This window comes from Podarcis vaucheri, assembly GCF_965113315.1.
Source record: "Podarcis vaucheri genome assembly, chromosome: 12".
NCBI lineage: Eukaryota > Metazoa > Chordata > Lepidosauria > Squamata > Lacertidae > Podarcis > Podarcis vaucheri.
In genome coordinates this window covers 62607366-62632848 of record NC_138750.1, presented here as the reverse complement: position 1 = coordinate 62632848, position 25483 = coordinate 62607366, and the positions used below count along the sequence as shown (strand labels likewise).

The 25483-nt window shown below is 42.6% G+C and overlaps 3 protein-coding genes and 1 long non-coding RNA gene across 5 annotated transcripts in view; 3 read left to right on the top strand and 1 right to left on the bottom strand.

Annotated features, from left to right (window-relative positions):
• The window catches only part of LOC309515849 (uncharacterized protein), a gene marked incomplete at its 3' end in the record, with an annotated part of 80074 nt that extends 55792 nt beyond the window's left edge, over positions 1–24282 (top strand). Inside the window, exons 2-3 of the mRNA XM_082194063.1 lie at positions 5610–5742; positions 20630–24282. Of these exons, the coding sequence (XP_082050189.1) occupies positions 5646–5742; positions 20630–24282 (3750 nt within the window). The 5' untranslated portion in view covers positions 5610–5645. The remainder of the gene's footprint in view (positions 1–5609; positions 5743–20629) is intronic.
• LOC309515002 (erythroblast NAD(P)(+)--arginine ADP-ribosyltransferase-like) overlaps positions 1–25483 on the bottom strand; it is a 187533-nt gene that overhangs the window by 100825 nt on the left and 61225 nt on the right. The window lies entirely within an intron of this gene.
• Positions 1–25483, top strand: part of LOC309515136 — a 99980-nt gene that overhangs the window by 16520 nt on the left and 57977 nt on the right. The window lies entirely within an intron of this gene.
• LOC309514873 (verrucotoxin subunit beta-like) overlaps positions 1–25483 on the top strand; it is a 55094-nt gene that overhangs the window by 1689 nt on the left and 27922 nt on the right. The window lies entirely within an intron of this gene.

The window sequence follows — 25483 nt, the reverse complement described above, 5'->3', positions numbered from 1 at the left end:
AAATTCCTTCCAGTAGCACCTTAAAGCAGTGGCGTAGCGTGGGGGGTGCCAGGGGTGCCAGCCGCACCGGGCGCAACTTCTGGGGGGGCGCGCTCGCTGCCTCCGGAGTCGCCGAAGAGCCTCGGGCGCAGGCTGTAGCTGGCAGCGGCTCTCAGCGCTCGCCGCGGTCCCCGCGCGTCAGGGCCACGGAGGGCGCGCCAGGCAGCCCCTCCTCACCGACAGGCAGTTCGCCTGCGGGGCTCGGCCAGCACGCTGGGCTGGCCGCGTGGAGTCGCCGAGGAGCCGCCGCCGCCTGCCATGCCGCCCTGGCTGCTTCAACCGCGTCCGACAGCCGGCTCGAGGCTCCTTCCGGCCGGGTCTCCCGACGGGGCGCTGCGGGCGGAGGCTCCGGCACCAAGCGCCACACCGCCCAGGCTCGGGTCGCTGTCTGGACGCGCGCAGCCTGCCAAACGCGCCATCGGCGGCGCTCTTGTGCCTGCGCGCCAAGACCGCCCACCCGCCCCGACGGGGCCCCCCCTCCCGCGCCGGAGGCCGGCCGACGCACTGGCCCCAGAGCCGCCCCCTCCCCGCGCCAGAAAGAAGCCCCCTCCCCGCGCCAGAAAGAAGCCGCGTCGGGACTAGCCGGGCCGGGGAGGGAGACCGAGAAGGCTGCGCCGCGACGCCCAAAGACGCGCGTCTTGGCGTATTAATGACCATGGTTAGGTGTTAGGGGGCGCAAATTACTTGCCTTGCCCCGGGTTAGGGGGCGCAAATTACTTGCCTTGCCCCGGGTGCTGATAACCCACGCTACGCCGCTGCCTTAAAGACCAACTATATTAGTTCTTGGTATGAGCTTTCGTGTGCATGCACACTTCTTCAGGTATCTGAAGAAGTGTGCATGCACACAAAAGCTCATACCAAGAACTAACTTAGTTGGTCTTTAAGGTGCTACTGGAAGGAATTTTTTTATTTTGACAAAAACCTAATGCAATCCTAGGCTGCATCAACAGAAGTCTAGCGTCCAGATGAAGGGAAGTAATAGTCCCACTCTCTTCTGCCTTGGTCAGACCTCACCTGGAATACTGTGTCCAGTTCTGGGCACCACAATTTAAGAAGGAGGTTGACAAGCTGGAAGGTGGTTAGGATGACCTTCCCTAGTAGAATATCACACTAGGGAATGTGGTGGGATGAACAACTGGGTGCTGGAGGTACCTAATGCCCCATCAGGTGTGGTCCTGGTCTCCTTGAATGTGGGGTAAGGATACTACTCTGAAGGAAGCCCTCCTTGGATGTTGAAATTTCTACGAAAAGGGAAAGATATAGGTGCAAACATGAGCAGCTTTGTCTTGTAAGCTTGGCCCTGCTCTTCTCCCTTTTGGCAGCTTGGAGATTATTCCAGCCACACTCTCCTGCCAAATCTGCAACTGTTTCCACCAACCCATTAATAGCCTGGCCAGTAATCTGGCTGCTGCATTCTAGACTGGTTGATTTTTCCAAGTGGGGCTGGATCTGGTGCGCAGAGCGCAGGGAGTTCAGACTGGGCTCTGCCAAGTGCAGTGAAGGCAAAAGAGGTGAAGGCACAGGGATCTCAAGTTCACAGCCGGTCAAGGCCAGTTGTAAGGAAGGTTTCTCCCCAGCCAGAGCCTTTCCCAGAAAGGGAGAGATTTCCTTTCACCAGTGTAAATACAACCCACACTACAGCTGGTTAGGGTTTTCTGGTCAGGGGTGTGTGTTATATGTTGGAGAAAACAATAATTTCATAATTTCAGCTAAACTGAAAAGGTCTCTACCTGCCTTTTACAGTACAGAACTAGCTGTTTTTAAGGACTGCATGTAGTGAATGTCCGTTCCAGAACACGGAAAAGAATAAATTGTTATGGGCTCTATGGTGGTCACCGTATGCCTGAAAAGAGAATCGGCTAGACAGGGCAATTGGGATTAATCTTGAATGGTTTTGCAGACAGATGGGAAAGGGTATTGGGAGACATTTAATGAACAGGAAACCTAGTCAAAGTCGTAATAAAGAAAGACCCTGGAAATGGTTTAATGTAAACGGATGTTTTAGCTGAGATTCCTGCATTGCAGGGGGTTGGACTAGATTACTCTAGGGGGTCCCTTCCAACACACCTGGAGTACTTTGTAAGGTTCAGGGGGCCACAGTTTAAGAAAGATACTGACAAGCTGGAACGTGTGCTGGGGCAGGAGACCAAGATGATGAAGGGTCAGGAAACCAAGCTTTTGGGGGGAGTGGTAGAGGGAGTTGGGAATGGTTAGCCTGGAGAAGAGAAGACTGAGACATGATATGAGAGCCATCTTGAAATACCTGAAGGGATGACACAGGGAAGATGGAACAGGCTCTTTGTTGCTGGTCCAGGGAGCAGGACCTGAACCAATGGATTCAAATGTCAATGAATGACTTTCCAGCTGATGGTAGAAGCTGTTCGACTGTGGAACAGACTCCCACAAGGGGTGATGGAGGTTTTCTTGGAGGTTTTCAAGCAGAGGTTGGATGGCCATCTGACCTGGATGCTTTAGTTGAGATTCCATCTGGGATTCTTCACCTGTGGGTTGCAGGGGGTTGGACTAGATGACCTTTGGGTGTGCCTCCCAACTCTACAGTTCTGTGTTCCTCTACAAAAGATTTTCTTTCTTTTTTTTAATCATATTTTTTCCCCATGTAACATTTTCCTTTTTACAAATTGGTTTCATTTGTTGAGAGATTAGGAAGACTAGGGGGAAAGAGGCTGAGGGGGGAAAGGGGAGTGGGGGTGGGGTGGTGATGTTTCTATTTTACTTAATATATGTGGGGTTTTGTGTCAGCGTTGCTTGTGCAGGTTCTCTGCTATTCACTTGTGTTCCTTTGGTAGTGAGAGAGGTTGGGGTTGGCCTAGGGTGTGGCTGTTCATTTGTGGTTGGCCGTGGTGATCTTTGTTTTCATGTATAAGTGGGGTGGGTGGGTGGTTTGGATCAGGTTAGCCATACTGATTTGTATGCTGTTGGTAGATTTTTGTCATTGTCTTGTTGGGCTGTGTATGTGATAAAGGGGAGCCATACCGGGGTGAAGGCGTCTTCTTCTATTTGTCCCCCTGTCAGTTTCAGTTTATTGGCAATTTTTTCTAGTTTCCCATACTATTTGGTACCATTGGTCCATGCTTACTCCTGACAGGTCTCTCCAGCGTCTGGTTATTATGTTTCTGGCTGCTGAGAGTAGGTGCGTTATGAGTTCTTTGTGGTGTAAGTGGGCATTCTTGTCTTGGAAGCTGTTTAGTAGGGCCAATTCTGGGGTGATTTCTAATACTTGCTTGGTTATTTTACATATTTATGGTATGGCTGCTGTCCAGAATAGTTGGATTTTGGGACACTCCAACCACATGTGGAGATAATGTGCCTGTGGAGGTGACCCTCTCCAGCATTTTGGTGAGGTTCCTGGGTGTATTAGCGCTAGTTTTCTTGGAGTTAGGTACCACCTGCAGGTGATTTTCAGAGTGAGTTCTTTTTTCTTTTCTTTTTTGATATGGATTTTAAGCGGGGTTTAGACCACATTCTGGTCCATTGAGTGGGGTTAATCTCATAGCCTATGTCATCCTCCCATTGTTTTTTGATTGTATCTAGGGAGTTTGTGAGATTTTGGAGTAGTATTTTGTATATTGCGGATACCATCCCTTTACCGTGTTATTTGACTCCCAATGTGCCATGATCTTCTTGGTGCAGCACAAGGAGTAATATAAGAGAGCAGCAACTTCCATTTCAGCTTGTATTCATCACGATCAGTGCTGTTTCCTCTACAGTTTGTTTCTGCCAAATACTACTGTGTGTATCTCGCTGTTATCTATGGCAGCATCATTCATAATTGTTGTTGTTGTTGTTGTTGTTGTTGTTGTTGTTGTTGTGTGATTTTGAGGCATCTGATGAAGACCTGCATTTTTAAAATGAGCTTAAAAAATATATTTGTAAAGGTTTGTATCTCTCATTCTCTCATGCCAGGCATAAAGCAGCTGCCTGGGTGCTGGCAGCTGTTTATCTTCCTGTTCAAGGGCCCCACTGATTTATTGCAGGAGACAAGTATTTCAGGGTTGTAAAAGGAAATTACAGGCTAGGAGCAAAAGGTCACACTGACCATACAAATTACAGAATACAATCAAGCTGCAAAAACACAATTAAGAGTTGGTAAATAGTAAGAATTATTGTGCCTCCCATTAAAACGTGAGCCACATTTTCATAAGGTTAAAAGGGCAAATAGAAACAGCAGCTGGCTAAGGAAAGAGTCTTCTCTCTGAAGCTGCTTTGAAGCTTCAGAGAACTAAGTTCTCTAAGTTCTCTAAGTTCCTTTTCTTCTAAAAATCTATATATGTTATGTATGAAATATATTGGCTTAAATGTAATTATGCAAAGGATTTAGAAAGTAAGAAATGTTAGATTCTTATGTTAGATTCTTATTTCATAGGTGGTGTGTGAGAAGGTGAACCCAAGATCTCTGTTTAAAATGAAATTAAACCATCTGCTTTAGCCATCTGTTTTGCAGTGAATAGGGCAGCAGGGGCCAAAGGTTATCTGGTAATTAAGGTGCCTGGTCGAGGCAAATGTAAGATATATGGCTACTTGTTTGCCATTTATAGATAGAAGGAAATATAGCTCTTTGTCTCCCATAAAAGGTAATAGGAAATGGGTGTATCTTTTATGATTGGTTCTAGCAAACAGCCAATAGGAATTTCAACCAGGCTGATTGGACAGAGACAGCCAAAGGAGGAGCAAGGGGGCTGGGCTGAGGGAATATAAGTGCTGGCCATCAGGGCTGGAAGGGCAGAGCATTGGTAACCATATACCACTGTGTCTCTCATTTATTTGTCTGACAAATAAATTATTATTTTAATTTCTCTATTGCTGCGTTGAATATTTCATTCCAGCTAAGCATTAACCACAAGCAGGGCGCTACAATTTGGCTGGCTGCATGTATGAGTTCCCCACTTTGATAAGCCTCCTTGAATACTGTGCTAGATAGCTGGGATATAAAACTGGTGGTGGTAGAATATTTCTCTACCATTCGAAATGTTCTCAGCAGGCACAATTCTCAGCCAAACGGAAATTCAGTGTAGGAAGCACCCAGTGGTTGTACATGGAAAATATTGATCTTCCCTTCCAGCTCCTGTGACCCCTTGTGCCCGCCCAAACCCTTTCCAGAGGGCCTGGATAGTGTAGTGTCTGCCATACAGGGCTGCAGTGGGATTCCTCTGACTTTGGGCCTGGGAATCCTGTCCAAGCAGAGCCCCCATTGGCACATGATCCCTTTGCCCAGTTTCAGGGTGATTTCCCTCCCACTGCAATTCTGTGTGACACAGTCCCCTTTGTTCAGGGTGCAGGGATCACTGGATAGAGATCAACTGCTACAGGGGGCTGTAGATGGGAGGGAAGAAGAAGATCAGTTGCACAAGCTGCCTTGTATATGTGCAACTACTGCATACAAATGTCTAATTCCCCCATGTGACATTCCCTCCCCCCTTCCTTTTTGGGGGGGTCTTGAAGGCATGTTGGCATCCCTCTTTGGATGGTAGTGCTAATCTTCCTCTTTTCCCCACACACTTTGCGTGCCAAATAATCTTTCCAGAGTCCTTCACATCTCTTGTTTCTTGTAGGGAGGTGAAGGCAGGAGAGCAACCTGGACCAGAGCCATGGACAGATCAGACGACACGGTTAAAATACCAGCCCTGGGCCGCCCATTCCAGCTGGGGATGCTGTACGACTGTCGTAAAGATGCCCTCATCCCAGGTAGAGCTGGTGCAAGGAAGAGCTTATGCTGAAAAGGGAAACATTATTCATATCAAGATTAACAGTCAGCCCAAACAGTGCAGTTTCAGTGCTAAACGTGCTCCTCAAATTCATTTTCAACATCCCTTACTGTCTGCTTCCACTTCTTTTGCCTGCGTTTGTGTTCCTTTATGTTCTCTCCATTTGGACAAGACTTCCACTTATTAAAAAGAAGTCTTCTTGCCCGTGATAGCGTCTATGCTCCTTAACCTTGCTCCAATCATCATCATCATCAATCAATAAAGATTCAGCAGGTGTGTTCTGTTTCAATTTTTTAAAGCTTGCTGAAAACCTTTCTACTCCACCAGGCCTATGCAGACCATTAAGAATACATCTTTCCACAATTATTACTGTAGGTAATAAAAACAGGACTTTTATTCAGCCAGAACCTCCCAGAACTCAGTTCTGGCACCTCTCAGGTGGGCACAATTGCATTATAAGAGAACAAGGGAAGCATTCATGGAGAGTTCTGGCATCTTTTTTTCTTGAAAAATACCACATTAAACATAAAAAAAACTTCCCTTCAGATGTCTTCTATAGGTTGTACAGTTACTTTTCTCCTTGGCTCAGGGGTCACATAACTCCACACCCTCCAACATTTCTCTGATGAAAATAGAGATGTCCTAAGCCTAAGGGACAGCGGAACATTCGGGATCAAATCATAAACCGGGATGGCTTCTGTAAATCCAAGACTGTCCCTGGGAAATAGGGAAACTGGGACAGGCTGTAATCCATTGTTGGGTTCCTGTACCAATAATTTTATTGGAGGTGAATTTTCCCTGGCGGCAGATGACAGAACCACGAGACTGATGTAAAATACTCAAACAAGTTTTATTACAGCTATACAAACAACAAACACAAAGCATGTGGGTGTTCTCTTTCTGCAGGCAGTTGCAAACTGCAACTTCTTCTCTCTTTATACACACCACCAGCTGTGCCTAATTATCCTGGAAAACCACACCCAGAACTCATAGAAAACGTCCTTAAAGTTATCTGCACCCTTTTCCTGTTTCGTGACGAATGATACTTAACAAATTTAACAACTTTCTTTTTCTTTTTTAAAAATAATTTTTATTGCATTTTTTAAAATTACAGATAAACAACAACAAAATACAAATAAACACAAAAACCAATACAAATAATACTCAACACAGAAAAATACGAAAAAATACACATAAATACTTCTTCATTTCTTCTTTCTTTACATTCAGATTCTCTCTGTTCATCTAAACATTGTTCGTATCAGTAATAAGCTAATTGACTTCCCTCTGCCTTTTTACAGCTTCAAAATTTCTCTTTAATTTCCCCTATACTCTGTATTCCTTTATACAATTCATTATTTCTTTGTATTTGTGAAATGCAATCTAGGCACAACCAAGTATTGCATTTGGAACCATGTTTGATCAGGTAGTTTCTAAAACTATCCCATTCTTTTTTAATCCTTGTTCCTGAGTAATTTCTTATAGCTTCTGTCATTTTGGCTAGCTCGAGATATTCACACACCTTCATTTGCCACTAGTCTTTTGTTGATATTTTATCACTTTTCCAGTATTTGGCAATTAACATTCTAGCCACTGTTGTCGTGTAAAGAAATACCCTTTTACATTCCTTTGAGATGTTTACTGTAAGAATGCCCAATAGGAATGATTTGATTTTTTCATAAAAGTCTGTTTAAGCATTTTCTTTAGTTCCTCATAGATCATGTCCACCACATGTGAAATAAGGTTCCTTCTATTTGTTTACATCTCCAACACTTATTACTATTGCTTTTGTATATTTTGGTCAATTTACTTGGGGGTTAAATACTACCTATAAGCCATTTTCTTAAAATTTTCTTTTATCAGATAGCACGCAGTAAATTTTAAATTTTCCCCATATTCCCATTGAGGAAATTGTGTGTCCATTTAACCTGCACCTCTTTCACCTCCTCATCTTTTAGATTCCAGTCTAGAAATAATATGTAGGTTTTCGATAATATCTTATTATTATTTAATAAGAGTTTTTCCTAATTTGGATATTTGTGTATCAAATCCATTTGTTCTTTGTCAGACAACCTCGTTTATCTGATGGTATTGTAGCCAGTACACACCTATTTGTTTAAGATCTTTGAATTTTTTTTATTTTCAATCGGATGTTTTCTTCTTCTAAAATGTCTTTGTATGTTAACCAGTTTCTGCCGATATTTTTCTTTTTAATCGCTATTGCCTCAATGGGTGACAACCACCAAGGGGTTTTAGGTTCCAATATTTTTTAATTTCTTTCCCAAACTGTGAGTAGGGATTTCCTAATTATATGATTAAGGAATCCTCTGTGTACCTGAACTTTATTACATCCCAGATAGCTGTGCCAACCGAATCTATTGTCCCAGCCCTCTATGTCTAGTATGCTTGTATTTTTAAGGATCATCTACTCCTTAAGCCAGCACAAACAAACCGCTTCATAATATAATTTAAGGTCCAGCAAAGCAAATCCTCCTCTGTCCTTTATTTCTGTTAGTAGTTAATACTTTATCCTTGGTTTTTTGCCTTGCCATATAAACTTTGCCAGTTCTTTCTGCCATTCCTTGAAGCAATTTGTTCCACTTATTATTGGGATCATCTGAAATAAAAATAGCATTTTCAGTAGCACAGTCATCTTAATCGTAGCTATCCTCTCCCATAACAATAGATTTAACCTACTCCAGATTTCCAAATCTTTTAAACAATAATAATAATAATAATAATAATAATAATAATAATAATAATAATAATTATTTATTTATATCCCACACACCTGGCTGGGTTTTCTCAGCCACACTCTGGGCAGTTTCCCGCAAAAGATTAAAAATACATTAAAACACCAGTCATTAAAAACTTCCAAAAACTTCCCTAATTTTCTTTCCATTTTTTATAGTAATTATCATTAAATGTTTATATTTTTTGGTGTGAAGAGTGTGCTGCCAAGGAGTGTGGTGGAACCTCTCCATTCTGAAGGAAATCAGCCCTGAGTGCTCACTGGAAGGGACAGATCCTGAAGCTGAGGCTCCAAGACTTTGGCCACCTCATGAGAAGAGAAGACTCCCTGGAAAAGACCCTGATGTTGGGAAAGATGGAGGGCACAAGGAGAAGGGGACGACAGAGGACGAGATGGCTGGACAGTGTTCTTGAAGCTACCAGCATGAGTTTGATCAAACTGCGGGAGGCAGTGGAGGACAGAAGTGCCTGGCGTGCTCTGGTCCATGGGGTCACGAAGAGTCGGACACGACTAAAAGACTAAACAACAACAACAACAAAGCAGAGGCTTGACAACCATATGTCAGGAGTGCTCTGGTGGTGTTTCCTGCTTGGCAGGGGATTGGACTCGATGGCCCTTTTGGTCTCTTCCAACTCTATGATTCTAAGAAGAGGAGGAGGAGGAGGAGTAGGAGTAGTTTGGATTTGATATCCCGCTTTATCACTACCCGAAGGAGTCTCAAAGCGGCTAACATTCTCCTTTCCCTTCTTCCCCCACAACAAACACTCTGTGAGGTGAGTGGGGCTGAGAGACTTCAGAGAAGCGTGACTGGCCCTTTCCATGGAGGCGCAGATTGCAGCTATAACAAAGGCGGCATTTTTCCATCTCCGCCAAGCTAAGCAGTTGGCTCCTTACCTCTCTCGCCCTCACCTAGCCACTGTGATCCACGCGGCGGTCACCTCCAGACTGGATTATTGTAACTCGCTCTACGTGGGGCTACCCTTGAGACTGACCCAGAAACTCCAGCGGGTGCAGAATGCTTCAGCAAGACTCCTTACGGGGTCTTCGCTGCAAGATCACATTCACCCGGTGCTATACCAGCTGCACTGGCTCCTGGTGGAGTACAGGATCAGGTTTAAGGTGCTGGTTTTAACCTTTAAAGCCCTATACGGCCTAGGACCCTCGTACCTACGGGACCGCCTCTCCTGGTATGCCCCACAGAGGAACCTACGGTCTGCAAATAAAAACATCCTGAAGGTCCCAGGCCACAGAGAAGTTAGGCTGGCCTCAACTAGAGCCAGGGCTTTTTCGGCTGTGGCCCCGATCTGGTAGAATGCTCTGTCACAAGAGACTAGGGCCCTGCGGGACTTGACATCTTTCCGCAGGGCCTGCAAGACAGAGCTGTTCCGCCAGGCCTTTGGCCAGGGCACAGCCTGACTCCCTCCCTCGGCAATCTTTGCGGAGCTCTGGCCCAATGGTTGCCAGTGGCTTGATTTGAATTAACTTTATAATAAATGATATTAGAGTGTTGTGTTGTACTGTTGTACTGTTTTATTGTTGTTAGCCGCCCTGAGCCTGGCTTCGGCTGGGGAGGGCGGGATATAAATTATTATTATTATTATTATTATTATTATTATTATTATTTTCTTTTCCCTTATTGTGTTTTGTTGAATCTAAATCCCCTCATAAATGCCTTACTAGTATCAAATTATCTTTATGTCTTCTTGTTGTTTAGTGTTTATTTCAAAGAATTCTTTTAATGTCTCTTTAGCTTTTTTGACTATTGACAGTGGAATTTGCTGCCAAGGAGTGTGGTGGAGTCTCCTTCTTTGGAGGTCTTTAAGCAGAGGCTTGACAATCATATGTCAGGAGTGCTCTGATGGTGTTTCCTGCTTGGCAGGAGGTTGGACTCAACGGCCCTTGTGGTCTATTCCAACTCTATGATTCTATGATTCATCATTTAGTATATCCTCATTCATTTTCCATCTTTCTCTAGTTCTCCTATTATATGTCAATTCTAACATTACTGGGTTGTGGTCTGATAGTACTCGGGGTTGTATTTCTGCTTTCTTATTTTTAATGTTAGCTTTTTGTTTATCCGGATCCCATCAATTCTTCCTCCTGATTGTTTGGCTTCTGAAAAACGGGTAAATTATTTCTTATTCAGATGCTTGAGTCTCCATGTGTCAAATAAATTTAGTTTTTCAACCATTTGAAAAAAAGACAGTGGCACCCTATCTTCCCTTGATTAATTTTCTCTGATTGTTCCATCCAGTTTTATTGACATCACCCCATTAAAATTGCCCATTAGTATTATGTTTTTGCTGTAGTAATCCATCATTTCCCCCTCTTTTTAAAGTGGAATTCTGCATTATCATTAGGTGCATAAATTCCAATGGTAATTAGTTTTTCCCTTTCATATGATATTTCAACCCCTATGATTCTGCCTTCGGTTTTGGTTCTATTTAGGTATTACATACACCACAATTCCCCTTCTTTCCCTCTTGAGGCAATAAATTCTGAACCTAATTTTTTGTTAATCAACACTCTTTTGCGCTTTCTGGCTACATGGGTTTCCTGCAAACATATAATGTCCCATTTCCCCCCTTAGTATGTGCTCTATTTTAATTCTCTTTAATTTCTCATTTAAGTCATTCACATTCCAGGAGATACATTTCAAATCCATAAATTTTTATTTTGAATGTACAAAATTTCAGCAAAAAAGAAACAATTTTAACTAACTCTTTCAATCTGATTTTTCCTTATGCTTCCTTTTTCTTTCTTTTACTACCCTTCTCTACTCTGTTCTTTCCGCTTCTAATTCCTGTACACTTTCACCACCCAGTTCTTTCCTATATTTTCTCCAAAATATTTCTGCTTCCTGTACCATTCTAAAGCACTTCCTTCTTTCTTTGTAGGTAAATGTGATCCCCTCTGGGAATTCCCACCTGGAGGTGATGTCATTTTTTTCTTAGAGTGTCAGCAAGTACTTTATAGTTAGCTCTTTTTTTCAATAAATGAGCCGGGATTTCTTTTAATATTATAATATTATTCTCCTCTATTCTTAGTTTGTCAGTGTTGCTTTTTTGTAAAATTTTGTCTTTGAGCAGTCTCAAGTTAAAAAATACAGGGCAGTCTCCTGGCCATCTTTTATTTCTAGCTCTGTTTGATTTTATTCTGAAGGCTTTGTCGATGTCTAATGCCAACTCATCTTCTTGCACTCCTAGCCAAGCTGCTAGCTCTTTTATCAATTTTGCCCCTATATTTTCATCCTGGTGTTCTGCGATACCTCTAAACCTCAAAGTCATTTCCCGTTGTCTCATTTCCAGAGTAGTGATCGCATCCCATGTTTCCTCCTGTATCTTCTTCAGCTCTATAATCTCTTCTTTAAATTTTCTGATTTTTTTTGTCTCTTTTTGCTCATTCACCACTTTTTTAATCATTTCCTCTTGCTTCAGTGTTTTGCTTTTAAGTTCTTGTACTGCCTTGTCTAGCTCTTTGTTTTTTTTGTTGTCAATTCTTTCACTTGTTGTGAAAGGTCTAATATTAAATTGAATTTTTCTCTATTTTACTCCCCATTGCTTCCACTTTATCATCTAGTGCTTTAATATTGTAATCTAATGATTTAATGTCACAAGGTTCTTTCCTCATAAATAAAATATTTATTTCAAGATTTATTTCAATAAAATACCTTTCGTACTCTCTATTATTCCCTCAATTAATTTTATCCCCACAGATTTCCCACTCAATATCAACAAATTAATGTCAATACCAATACCAAAGTTTATACTTATGAACACTGTCAGTCACCAATACAGTGGTACCTCAGGTTACAAACACCTCAGGTTACAAACACTTTGGGTTACATGCAACAAGAGTATAGGAGGGGACAAAGCACCTGAAACCTGGAAGGAAGCTTATATTACTCTGATTCCAAAACAAGGTCAAGACAGATCCAATGTTAAAAATTATAGACCAATCTCCCTACTCAATGTGGATTACAAAATTTTTGCTAACATATTGGCCAATAGGCTGAAGAAGGTTTTGTCAGAATATATTCATAAGGATCAGGCAGGCTTTCTGCCTGGTAGACATATGAAAGAGACAACATAAGAAATATAGTAGCTATTCTGGAAAAGTTAGAAGCAAGAAAAAATTGCAAAGCAATGTTAATGTTTATCGATGCAGAGAAGGCCTTTGACAATGTATCTTGGAGTTTTATGACACAAAATTTAGAAAGTATTGGCGTGGGTCAGGATTTTTAAAATGGTATTAATGCGCTCTATCATGAACAAAAAGCTAAAATTATAGTAAATAATGTGGTGTCGGAGGAAATTAGAATTGAGAAAGTTACCAGGCAAGGGTGCCCACTTTCCTCTCTGCTGTTTATTTCGGTCCTTGAGGTCTTGTTAAGTATGATAAGAAAAGAAGAACAAATTAAAGGTATAGTAATAGGATCCAAACAATAGAAATTAAAAGCCTTTGCTGATGATTTGGTGTTGACACTTCAAGATCCAGACCCCAGTGCAGTAAAAGCACTGGAGATGATACAGGGGTTTGGGCAGGTAGCAGGATTTAAGTTAAATAAGAGCAAAACCAAAGTATTAGAGAAAAATCTGGATAATGAGGAAAGGAAATTATTACAAGAAAAGACGGGCCTAGTCTTTGTGAAAAAGTTAAATATCTGGGAGTTAATGTGTCAGTGAAAAATTTGAACTTATATAAAGATAATTATGAGAAATTATGGAATGAAATTAAGAGAGATTTGAAGATTTGGTCGAATTTGAAATTGTCATTAATGGGCCGATTTTCTGTGGTTAAGATGAATGTATTGCCAAAGATGCTGTTTTTGTTTCAAGCCCTACCAATTATTGATAATGTGAAATGCTTTAAAGAATGGCAGAAAGCGTTAGCTAGATTCATCTGGCAGGGGGAAAAACCCAGAATTAAATACAAATTATTAATGGATTCAAAAGAAAGAGGAGGATTCTCCCTGCCAGACTTGAAGATTTATTTTGAAGCTGCCACTCTTTGCTGGGTTAAGGAATGGATACAACTAGAAGATGCAGATGTTTTAAACTTGGAGGGATTTGACAATGTGTTTGGATGGCATGCATATTTATGGTATGACAAGGTAAAGGCCCATAATGGTTTTAAAAATCATGTAATTAGAAAATCTCTGTATAATGTTTGGATAAAATACAAAGATCTTTTAGAGAGGAAAACACCCAGATGGCTCTCGCCAATAGAGGCAAAGGCCCAGGAAAAGTCAAACATGGAATCCAAGTGGTTGAAATATTCAGATTTGTTAGTGGAAGATAAAGAAGGATTTAAATTAAAACCATTTGACTTCCGGAGGCGGCGCGAAACAGCAATGGCGGTCCTCTTCGGTCTCTGAAGAGGGGCTCCGCAGAAAAGGGTCGTTCGCTGCGGCACAGCGACGACCCACCAAGAAAAACCATGGGCAGAGTGAGCCCGTGGCCGTGGAACTCGGCGGGCACCTGGAGCGACCCCTAAAACGAAGAAGGAACCCCGTAAGGGGCTCCGGGAGCGTGGAAGGGAAGCGGTGCTGTGAGTTCATCGCTCTTTCTGCGGGAGTGAAGCCGCGAGGCTGCTGCTGATGAGCGCCGGCCTTTCTTCCTGAAACATCAGGCTCTAAACTACTTACTCGTGAGTAAGAACTTATCTTTTTGGGATTAAAAGTTTGAAATTCGGCTGAAAGCGGGAGACGAAAAACAGGAAGTCCGTCTCCCGGCTGCGCTTAAAGATCAAAGGCAAAGAAACTGACAAGCTGAAAGCAGTTTTAAAAGGACTATAAATTTGGGACTGTTGTGCATTGGAGAAATAGGTTTACAAAAGAGTAAAGAAAAGACCTTTTTTTTTATATTGTACTGGGCTTTAATGGGGACTTTCCTCCCCTTTATGGTTTATAAAGAATTAAGACACCAAACATCGGACTGACAGGAGAAAAGAGAACTGTCATTGCGGAAACTGTATTTAAAACAGAAATTGTTACAGCTGAGCGTTATTGGGAGATACAATTAACGAAATTGTAACTGGCACCTTTTAGGAGAGACTTTGTGGCAATTTGGGAAGTGCTCTGTAAGCTAAAAAAAATTGAAGGACTATTGGGGAAATATCTGGGTCTGCAGGGACTTTAATGGCGGACAGACTTCTTTCCTTATTATTTGAACTATAACAACACTCCCCCTGGTGGAGTTCTGGATTTACAAGTGCCTGGGAACAAACTTTATTTTGACTCTCTGCTGTTTTATTATTTACATTTGGGACTGTCTTTCCCATGGGACAATACATAATTTGACCTTGACTCATAGACAGGTGTGGAATGAGTGGCCAACCAAAGACAAGAGCTGCAAAAGCGAAAGTAAAGCAAGCCCAACTTGTCCAAACAACTTTGACTACTCAGTCACGTAGATCATCTGTCCCAGCTGTATTGGGATTACAAGAAAAGGGAGCTGAACAGCCAACAACAGAGGATATGGCAGAAGGAGGGTCTAATACCCTCTTAAAAGAAATGCTAGAACAATTTGCAATTTTGAATAAGAAGGTGGATGATCAATCAGCAAAAATTGACTTAGCCACATCCTCTATTACAAAACTTTCTGAACAAGTCGCACAACATTCACAAGCAATTGGGAACCTTAAGGTAGCAACTGAGGAGAATCGGAAACTGGCTGAAGCAGCCAATTTAAAGGCAGAGCAAGCAGATCAGAAAGTTGAGGCTATAAAAGGAGAGGTAAGGCCACTTCACAAGCACATCAGTGACCAGCAGGCCTACCTGTCTATGGTGGAATTGAGAAATCGGGAAAATAATTTGAGACTTAGAGCTATCCCAGAGCTTGAGAAAGAAGATTTGATTGGCTACTTGACAGCAGAATTTTCTAAGTTCTGGGGTATAGAAGCGGACAAAGAATTTAAAATAACATCTGCATTTAGACTGGGAAGAGTTGCAAGGAAGGACAGGCCCAGAGACTGTTTGATTATCCTGAGATCCAAACAGGAGAGAGACAAAATATTAGACTTCCATTTCAAGAACTCACTTGATATTCAAGGCAAAAGAGCAGAAATCTACAGAGATATCCCAAAACAACTTTTGGACCTTAGAACCGCATATACTGATTTGGCAAAATTATTGAGAGGCAACGCGATCCCTTACAGGTGGGAGTTTCCCCAAGGCTTATCCTTTAACTACAAAGGAAAGAAAGTTAAAATTAAAACAACAGAAGACAACAATAAGTTTCTGCACGACCACGGAGAGGATCTACAGAAGGGAGCAGCAATCCCTTGGCCACCGTCACAGCTTGGTATAGTACCAACTCCTACACCTTCGGATCCGGACAAAAAGAAGGACACCCCATAAAGAGGAACAACAGATTGATTCAGGATGTCTCTGCAGCTGTACAGTTGGAATATTCATGGAGCAAATTCCCCAGAAAAAAGAAAAAGGATCTTTCATATTTTGAAAAAAGAACATTTGGATATTATCTGCTTGCAAGAAACACATGTGACTAGACTCCACAGGAAAGTGTTAATCAACAAAAGACTAGGCCAAGAATTTATTTCATCAGACAGAGTTAAAAAGAGAGGCGTGGTGATCTATGCAAAGGAGAACTTGTCACCGAAATTTTTGTTTAAAGATGAACAAGGAAGAATCCTAGCAATCGAAATACAAATTCAAGGAGAAAAGGTTTTGATATTAGGAATTTATGCACCAAATGAGGGGAAATCGGAATTCTACAAGAAGCTACATGAGACATTGCTGGACTATCTGGACTATTCCAACATCATTATGATGGGAGACATGAATGGGGTGGTCTCTACTTACATGGATAAGTCACAGAACCAAAATTTAACCAAAGATGGCAGACTACCAAAAACTTTCTTTGAACTAACTGACAATATGGATTTGATTGATATTTGGAGGACAAGAAACCCCTTAGGTAAAGAAGGAACTTTCTTCTCTGAGGCCCACCTGTCATGGACAAGAATCGACCAAATATGGACAACTAGAGGGCTGGCACCTAAGACTAGAAGAGTGGAAATCTGCCCAAAGACTTGCTCTGACCATAACGCTCTGAAAATGGAATTGAGACTTACTCCAGCCGGCTCCTTCAGATGGAAAATGAATGACAACCTATTTAGAGATCAAGAGATTGTAAAGAAGGCCCAAAAAACTTTAAAGGACTATTTTGAAATTAATTTGAACACCTCGGTGGAAAAGAGAATAATCTGGGACGCAAGCAAAGCGGTAATGAGAGGGTTTCTGATACAACAGAACACGATCAAGAAAAAGCTCTGGAATGGAAAAAAGGATAAGAAACTGGAGAAGATAAGAGATGGAGAGAAAAAATTGAGATTAAAACCAAAATCAAAAGAGATTCTAAGAGAAATTAAATTCCACCAAACACAATATACGAAACTGATAAATCAAGAAGTGGAATGGAAGATTAAACAAATGAAACAAAGATCATTTGAATCGGCGAATAAATGTGGAAAACTGCTAGCATGGCAGTTGAAAAAGAGACAAAAATTGAACTATGTTACCAATCTAGAGGTTGAAGGGAGAAATATTCAGAAACCAGATGAAATTAGAAAGTGTTTCCAGAAATATTTTAAGAAACTGTACACGCAAGGGCCTGAGGAAGTGTCGGAGATGGATCAATTCTTAAAAGCTAATGGCCTACCAAGGTTACCTCAGGAGAAGAGATCAATCTTGAACTACAGAATAACACAACAGGAAATTGAGGATGCCATTCAGAATATGCAGCTGGGCAAGTCTCCAGGCCCGGATGGACTTACCTCCAAGTACTATAAGATATTAAAGAACTATTTGACACAACCACTAATGGAGGTTTGCAACCAGATTATGGAGGGAGGGAGGGCACCGGAAACGTGGAAAGAAGCTTTCATCAGATTGATTCCTAAAGTGGAAACTGAAAAGACTCAGCTTAAGAACTACCGTCCCATCACACTCCTAAATGTGGATTACAAAATATTTGCAGATATTTTGGCAAGTAGACTTAAAAAGGTATTAAATGAAGTAATTCATAAGGACCAGGCAGGCTTTCTCCCAGGCAGACATTTGTTTGATAACACTAGGAATATTATTGATATTCTGGAACTCTTGCAAACCAACATTAACACTAAAGCAGTGTTAATTTTTATTGATGCGGAGAAGGCCTTCGACAACATTTCTTGGAAGTTTATGAAGAAAAACCTGGAAGGGATGGGAGTGGGACGGGGGTTTGAAAATGGCTTAGAAGCAATTTATTCAGAACAAAAAGCTAAGTTGATAGTAAACAATGTGGTGACAGAAGAGTTCAAAATTGAAAAAGGAACACGACAGGGGTGCCCTCTCTCCCCCCTATTGTTTATCTCAGTCCTGGAGGTGCTTTTGAATATGATTAGGGAGGACCGGCTGGTACAAGGAGTACGGGTCGGAGTGAAACAATATAAACTGAAAGCTTTTGCAGATGACTTGGTTCTAACATTACAGGAGCCAGAATCTAGTACAAAAAGAGTTTTAGAACTGATTCAGGAGTTTGGTCGGGTGGCGGGATTTAAGTTGAACAAACAAAAAACTAAAGTTTTGGGGAAAAACTTGACACCTTTAGAAACAGAAGGGTTTCAGAAGGAAACAGAGTTAAATGTGGTCAAAAAAGTGAAATACCTGGGGGTTAACCTGTCTTCCAAAAATTTGAATTTATTTAAAGACAACTATGAAAAACGTTGGCTGGAAGTTAAAAAGGATTTAGAAATTTGGTCTAGACTGAAACTTTCCTTGTTGGGCCGAATTGCAGCTATAAAGATGAATGTTTTGCCAAAGATGTTGTTTTTGTTTCAAGCCTTACAGATCGTGGACAGAGTGGAATGTTTTGGAAAGTGGCAGAGGGATATTTCAAAGTTTGTCTGGCAGGGCAAAAAGCCCAGAATAAAATTTAAAATTCTAACTGATGCAAAAGAAAGAGGGGGGTTTGCCCTGCCAGACTTAAAGTTATATTACGAAGCTGCTGCCTTCTGCTGGATGAAGGATTGGTTACTTCTAGAGAACACTGATGTCCTATATCTGGAAGGTTTTAATAATTCGTTAGGATGGCATGCGTATTTGTGGTATGACAAGGTAAAAACCCATAAAATGTTCAAAAACCATATTGTCAGAAAAGCAATATTTATGGTCTGGATAAAATACAAAGACTTATTAGAAGGTAGGACTCCGAGGTGGTTATCACCAGTGGAGGCCAAGGCTCGAAAAAAAACCCAATATGGAGGCCGGCTGGCTGAAATATGGGGAAATAATAGAAAAAGTTGGAGACAATTGGAGGTTACAGAGCTATGAAAAACTAAAGAATAAGGTGCAAGATTGGTTTCATTATGCTCAAATTCAAGAGGTCTTTAAGTTGGATAAAAAAACAGGATTCCAGGTGGAAAAATCGAAACTAGAGACAGAACTGTTAGAACCAAAGACTAAGGTATTATCGAGAATGTATAACTTGCTGCTTAAATGGAACACTCAGGATGAGACAGTTAAATCAGCCATGATAAAATGGGCTCAAGACATTGGGTACAACATTATGTTTGAAGACTGGGAAAGGTTATGGACCACCGGTATGAAATTTACGGCATGTAATGCCTTGAAAGAAAATATTATGAAAATGATATACAGGTGGTACATGACCCCAGTCAAGCTTGCTAAGATATACCATTTGTCTGATAATAAATGTTGGAAATGTAAGGTGGCTGAAGGGACATTCTTTCACCTTTGGTGGACCTGTCCAAAAGTGAAGGCTTTCTGGGAAATGATTTACAATGAGTTAAAAAAGGTGTTTAAGTACACCTTTCCTAAGAAACCAGAGGCCTTTCTCTTGGGCATCGTCGGCCAAAAGGTACTAAAGAAGGATAGAACGTTTTTTATGTATGCAACTACAGCAGCTAGAATCCTTATTGCAAAATATTGGAAGACTCAAGATTTACCCACACTGGAAGAGTGGCAGACGCAACTGATGGACTATATGGAATTGGCTGAGATGACTGCCAGGATCCGAGATTTGGGAGAAGAAGCAATGGAGGAGGACTGGAAAAAATTCAAGGACTATTTACAAAAAATTTATAAACTATATGAATCATAAGATTTGCATGATTTGGAAATGCCAGCTTCAGCAACGAGAATAGATGGTATATGGAACTAAGTTATAATAAGGAAACGGCCAATGTTTAAAATGATATTATATTTGTTTTTAGAGTAAATTGATAATAAGCAATTTAAACTTAAAATGCAACTATTTGAGAGTACAAAAGAAGGCATGAAACAAGGTTATAATTTGCCGGTATTTTTATTGTTGAGAATGCACGGTGAGGGAGATGTGGGGAAGTCCGGTAGAAGACTGAAAAAAGCTTGGAAACGATGTATCTTCTTTTTTTCTTTTCTTTCTGCTCTTATTTCTTTGTATATCTGATTCTGTGTTTCTATCTGAATGAAAAAAATGCAATAAAAATATTTTAAAAAAATAAATAAATTAAAACCATTTGACCAAATTAAAGATAAAATAAATTGGTTACATTACCACCAGATCAATGAATTGTATAAATTAGATAAGAAAAATGGTTTTGCATCAGAAAAAACTCAACTGGAAACGGAGTTGTTAGATTCTAAAGTTAAAAATTTGTATAAAATGTATAATCTGTCGTTGGAGTGGCATACAAAGGATGAACAAGTTAAATCTGTGATGATAGATTGGGCAAGAGATGTGGGAAATAACATAATGTTTGAAGATTGGGAAAGGTTGTGAAGGAAAGAGGTCAAGTTCACTGCATGTACAGTGTTAAAGGAAAATATTATGAAAATGATGTATAGATGGTACTTAACCTCTGTAAAATTAGTTCCACTATCATATCTGGTCAAATATTTTCTCTGCCTTTTGCAAAGTTTTACAAAACTGCACAGACCTCTTTCGTTGGGGATGACAGTGGGACAAAATTCATGAGTGCAGACATTGTGGACAGTGATAGCTCTATTTTAACTCCTTGTTTCTCTGTACACCCTTAAGCATTAGGCTAATTGTGTTCTACATTTGCGTGAACATACTCAAGCCTTGCATATTTCTCTGCTTTATCCCAGGAATCACCCTTTGGGACCAGGCCTCGCTTCAGAAGGACTTGTGTATCAAACCACAACCAAAGACTGAATATGAAATCATTGCATCTGACTCCATCGATGATAAGGCCTCTGCCCTCAATGTCTCAGCATCACTCAAGGCCAGTTTTTTGGGGGGGTTGGTTGAAGTGGGTGGATCAGGCAAATTCCTTCAAGACACAAAGCAGTCCACGAAACAGGCCAGAGTCACTCTGCAGTACAAAGCTACCACCAAGTATTCACAGCTGACCATGAGCCATTTGGGAATCCGAAATGTCACTTATCCAGCTGTTTTTGAGCATGGCACAGCCACCCATGTTGTCACTGCCATCTTGTATGGAGCCCAGGCTTTCTTTGTGTTTGACCGAAATGTCTCTTCTTCTGAGTCTGTGCAAGATATACAAGGAAGCCTCCACGCTGCGATCAACTTGATTGCAGTCTCTATCAAAGGGGAAGCATCTGTCCACATAGAGGAGAAGGAGAAAGCCCAAATGGAGAATTTCAGCTGCAAGTTCTATGGGGATTTTTCTTTGGAAAGTAATCCGGTGACTTTTCAAGATGCCATGAAAGTCTACAGCGATCTGCCCCAAAAGCTTGGGGAGGATGGAGAGAAGGCTGTGCCTTTCAGAGTTTGGCTGTACCCACTGACCAAGCTGGATTCCAGAGCAGCTAAGATGGTGCGTGAAATCAGCTTAGCACTCATCTATGATACCCAAAGCGTTATGGAGCAACTGAGTGAAATCGATATGAGATGCAATGATCTGGCTGCTAATCCCATTGCTAGCATCTTCCCAGAAATAAAGTTGAAAATCAAGAGATTCCAGGATTTCTGCAAGCAACACAGGCAGACTTTCCAGCAAGATCTGGCAGGAATCCTGCCTTTGATCCGGGGAGGGGGGAAAGAGGGAAGAGTTCTGGTAGACATCTTAACATCCATTAATCAATCACCCTTCAATGGCCAAAGACTCAATGAATTTTTGGACACCAAGGAACGAGAGATAAATATGGTCAAGTCTTACCTTGATATCCTGAGTGGGATAGAAACCATCTCCTCCCAGAATAAACTGGAAGAGGTAGTGCTTAACCACCAGAATGAATTTGTTGTCTCATTTACATTCACCTCTTTACATGATGAGGAACCATTTTTAACCAGCTTACAACACTTTCTTCAGAAACGATCAGCAGATCCTGCAGGAGTCCAGAATGCACCGGGGGACTGGAATGCTTGGTTTGAGCAAAAAGACATACAGAGAAAAGCTCGGAAAGCTGCCACGTCCATTGCTGATTTTGCCCAAGTCAATGAATCCAATGGGAAGACCCGGTTTCTTGTGGCTTCTGTCCCAGATCAGAACAACCCAGGTGCTTCCATTTACCTCTATGAAGATGGGGAGATGGTCAACAGCAACTTTGAGCTGCCCTCAAAACCTCTCTCTCCCCTGGTTGGCCGAATTGGATATGAGAGTGTGCAGCTGACATTTCAACCAGCTGAGTATGGGAGGGCTTCAATCTCCAGCTATCAAGTAGAGTACAAGATGGCAGGAGAAGAAAACTGGGAGATTGTGAATACTGACGACAGTCAGGAGACATTCGAAGTGAGAGGGTTGAGCGCAAACGCAGAATACCAGTTTCGATACAGCGCTAGGAGCAAACCAGGACTTAGTGAGACCAGCAACGTGAGTAAATCTGTACAGACACTTCCTACCAGCCCTCCTGGGAAACTGAGAGTGATAATCGCAGAGTCTTCCAAAATCAGTATAGCCTGGGAGAGCCCAAAGGTCATTGGCCAGGGAGCTGCTATAAAGGAATACAAAGTGGACTACAGTGAAGAGGCTGGAGAGGCAAAAAGCAAGGACAAAGATGAATGGGCTGAAAAAAGAACAGGGAAGAAAACAGAGTTCTGTGAGATTGATGGTCTGAAGCCCCAGACACCCTACAGATTCAGAGTCTCAGCCATGTGTGCCGGTGGGGCTGAGAGTGAGCCCAGCAAAGAGATTGAGGTTTCCACATCATTGAAAGGAGACGAGAAGAGAATAGTTTGTAAATACCTCCAAGACAGCATCTGCGTGGAGGATGGGCCACCAGCAGTGTATGCTCTGCCCCTGGAGCCCATACAGGATGCCTCTGGATCCTGTCTAACATACCAGCTAGGGAAAGGGAACATTCAGGTCTCCAACAAAGTGATTATGGTGATGGGAGCAACAGGGTCAGGGAAAACCACTCTCATCAATGCAATGATCAATTATGTCCTGGGCGTGCAATGGGGAGATAAATTCCGATTCAAACTTATTGATGAAGTGACTGGCAGAAACCAAGTGGAAAGCCAGACATCCAAAGTGAAGGCTTATGTGGTGAACTATCAAGAGGGTCTCAAGATCCCTTGCTCCCTCACTTTTGTTGACACTCCAGGATTCGGAGACACGAGAGGAATAGAGCAGGACAAAAAGTTAGAGGAGAAGATCCGGGAGTTTTTCTCCATCCCAGGAGTAATCAACCACATCGATTGTGTCTGCTTTGTGGTCAAGGCTTCCACAAACCGCTTAACAGCAGCCGAGAAATACGTCTTTGATTCCGTGCTCTCCATCTTTGGGAAAGATATCAAGGAGAACATCCAGTTCCTGACCACCTTTGCAGATTCACAGACTCCCTTGGTCCTTGAGGCCATTAAGACGGCCGACGTTCCATGCGCCAAAGATGGCAAGGGGAACCCCGTGCATTTCAAATTCAACAATTCCGCCCTGTTTGCCAACAATGTCGTGGGGGACGGGGAGAGCCCTAACTTTGACGAAATGTTTTGGAACATGGGTATGATCAGCATGAAGACCTACTTTGACTCACTAAGCAAACTGAACGCGAGGAGTTTGACTTTGACGAAGGAAGTTCTCAGGGAGCGGAAAGAGTTGGAGACGGTTGTGCAGGGCCTGCAGCCCCAGATCAAAACCGGGCTGGTCAAACTGGAAGAACTGAAGCAAACAGAACAAGCCCTTGACCAGCACAAAGCTGACATGGCGGCCAACAGAGATTTTGAGTATGAGATCCCAATCACCGTCAAAGTGAAGCAAGATCTCTCTGGAGCTTATCAATATGCAACCAACTGCAAGAACTGCAAGTTCACCTGCCACTATCCTTGCTGGGGTACCTGGGACCTGCTGAACCGCTTTTGCTCCGCTATCAGTTTCTTCTCGGGAACATGCAACGTTTGTCCTGGCAAGTGCTCAGTCAGTGACCACCGCAACCAGGATTATCGATTTAAGGACGAAATAAGGAAAAAGAAGAAGACCTATGCGGAGCTGAAGAAAATGTACGAGTACGCCTGCCATGGGTTTATGACAGCAGAGCAGCTGATTTGGCACCTCAGCCAGGAGTACATCGAGGTAAGAGAAAATCTGATGAAAAACATCCAGAGAGCGTCTCAAAGCCTGCGGCGCCTGCAGGAAATTGCCCTGAAGCCCAACCCGCTCTCCACCCCAGAATACATCGACATGCTCATTGCTTCCGAAGAGGAGGAACGCAAGCTTGGATATCAGAAAAGGATTCAGTTGCTGAAGGACGTGAAGAAAGAAGCAGAGATCATACAGAAGATTGCGAAGAAGGAGGCTCTGCTGCCAGAGGAGGAGAATCATAGAATCATAGAATCCTAGAGTTGGAAGAGACCACAAGGGCCATCGAGTCCAACCCCCTGCCAAGCAGGAAACACCATCAGAGCACTCCTGACATCTGGTTGTCAAGCCTCTGCTTAAAGACCTCCAAAGTAGGAGACTCCACCACACTCCTGGGCAGCAAATTCCACTGTCCAACAGCTCTTACTGTCAGGAAGTTCTTCCTAATGTTTAGGTGGAATCTTCTTCCTTGTAGTTTGGATCCATTGCTCCGTGTCCGCTTCTCTGGAGCAGCAGAAAACAACCTTTCTCCCTCCTCTATGTGACATCCTTTTATATATTTGAACATGGCTATCATATCACCCCTTAACCTCCTCTTCTCCAGGCTAAACATGCCCAGCTCCCTTAGCCGTTCCTCATAAGGCATCGTTTCCAGGCCTTTGACCATTTTGGTTGCCCTCCTCTGGACACGTTCCAGTTTGTCAGTGTCCTTCTTGAACTGTGGTGCCCAGAACTGGACACAGTACTCCAGGTGAGGTCTGACCAGAGCAGAAGATGCTGAATGAACTGAAGAAGGACAAAAGAAAATTCCTATTGGCACCCAAGTAATCCTCCCTAAATGAAGGGGCAACACAGCAGCTCCTGTTTAGCCTTAGATCTCTGTATAAGCAGCCCCCCCCCCCATATCCTTTTTGCTAAGTGCAGGGGCTCTGAGGCTGGATTTACACTGACCTGTTTAATGTTATAAGAACGCTATCAGATATATTGTCAAGGCATTTCTTACAGGGTTCCGGGTCTGGATTCTTCCCATTCTTCCCTCTCTCTCTCTCCGGCCAGGCGTCTCTTCTGCTCTGTGCGCCCCCTGGGGGCGTTATGGGGGGCTCTGCTCCCAGAGCATCTTCCTGCCCCCCCCCTCACTTGGCAAGATCCTTTCGTGGGCGGAGAGGGAATCCAGAGGCCGAGGAATAATTCTGGGGGTGCAGCAGCAACAGCCCCCGCCTCCCCCTGCTGACTCTCTTTGGCAGAATGGGGGGGGGGGCTGAGGAGGACCAGACCGGCTTGCAACTCGCAGCCCAAACAGCACCGCCAGCCTCTTCTGGGGTTTCAGAAAAACGTGAACTTGGGCGGGAGCCGCTGAGAAACGGAGATATGGCCGCTGACTCGCGCGAGGTCGGGGGCGGCGGGTGTACACGGGACTGGGTTGAATTCCCACGTGCGCGTGGCTGCGCGCATGCAGGGGTTG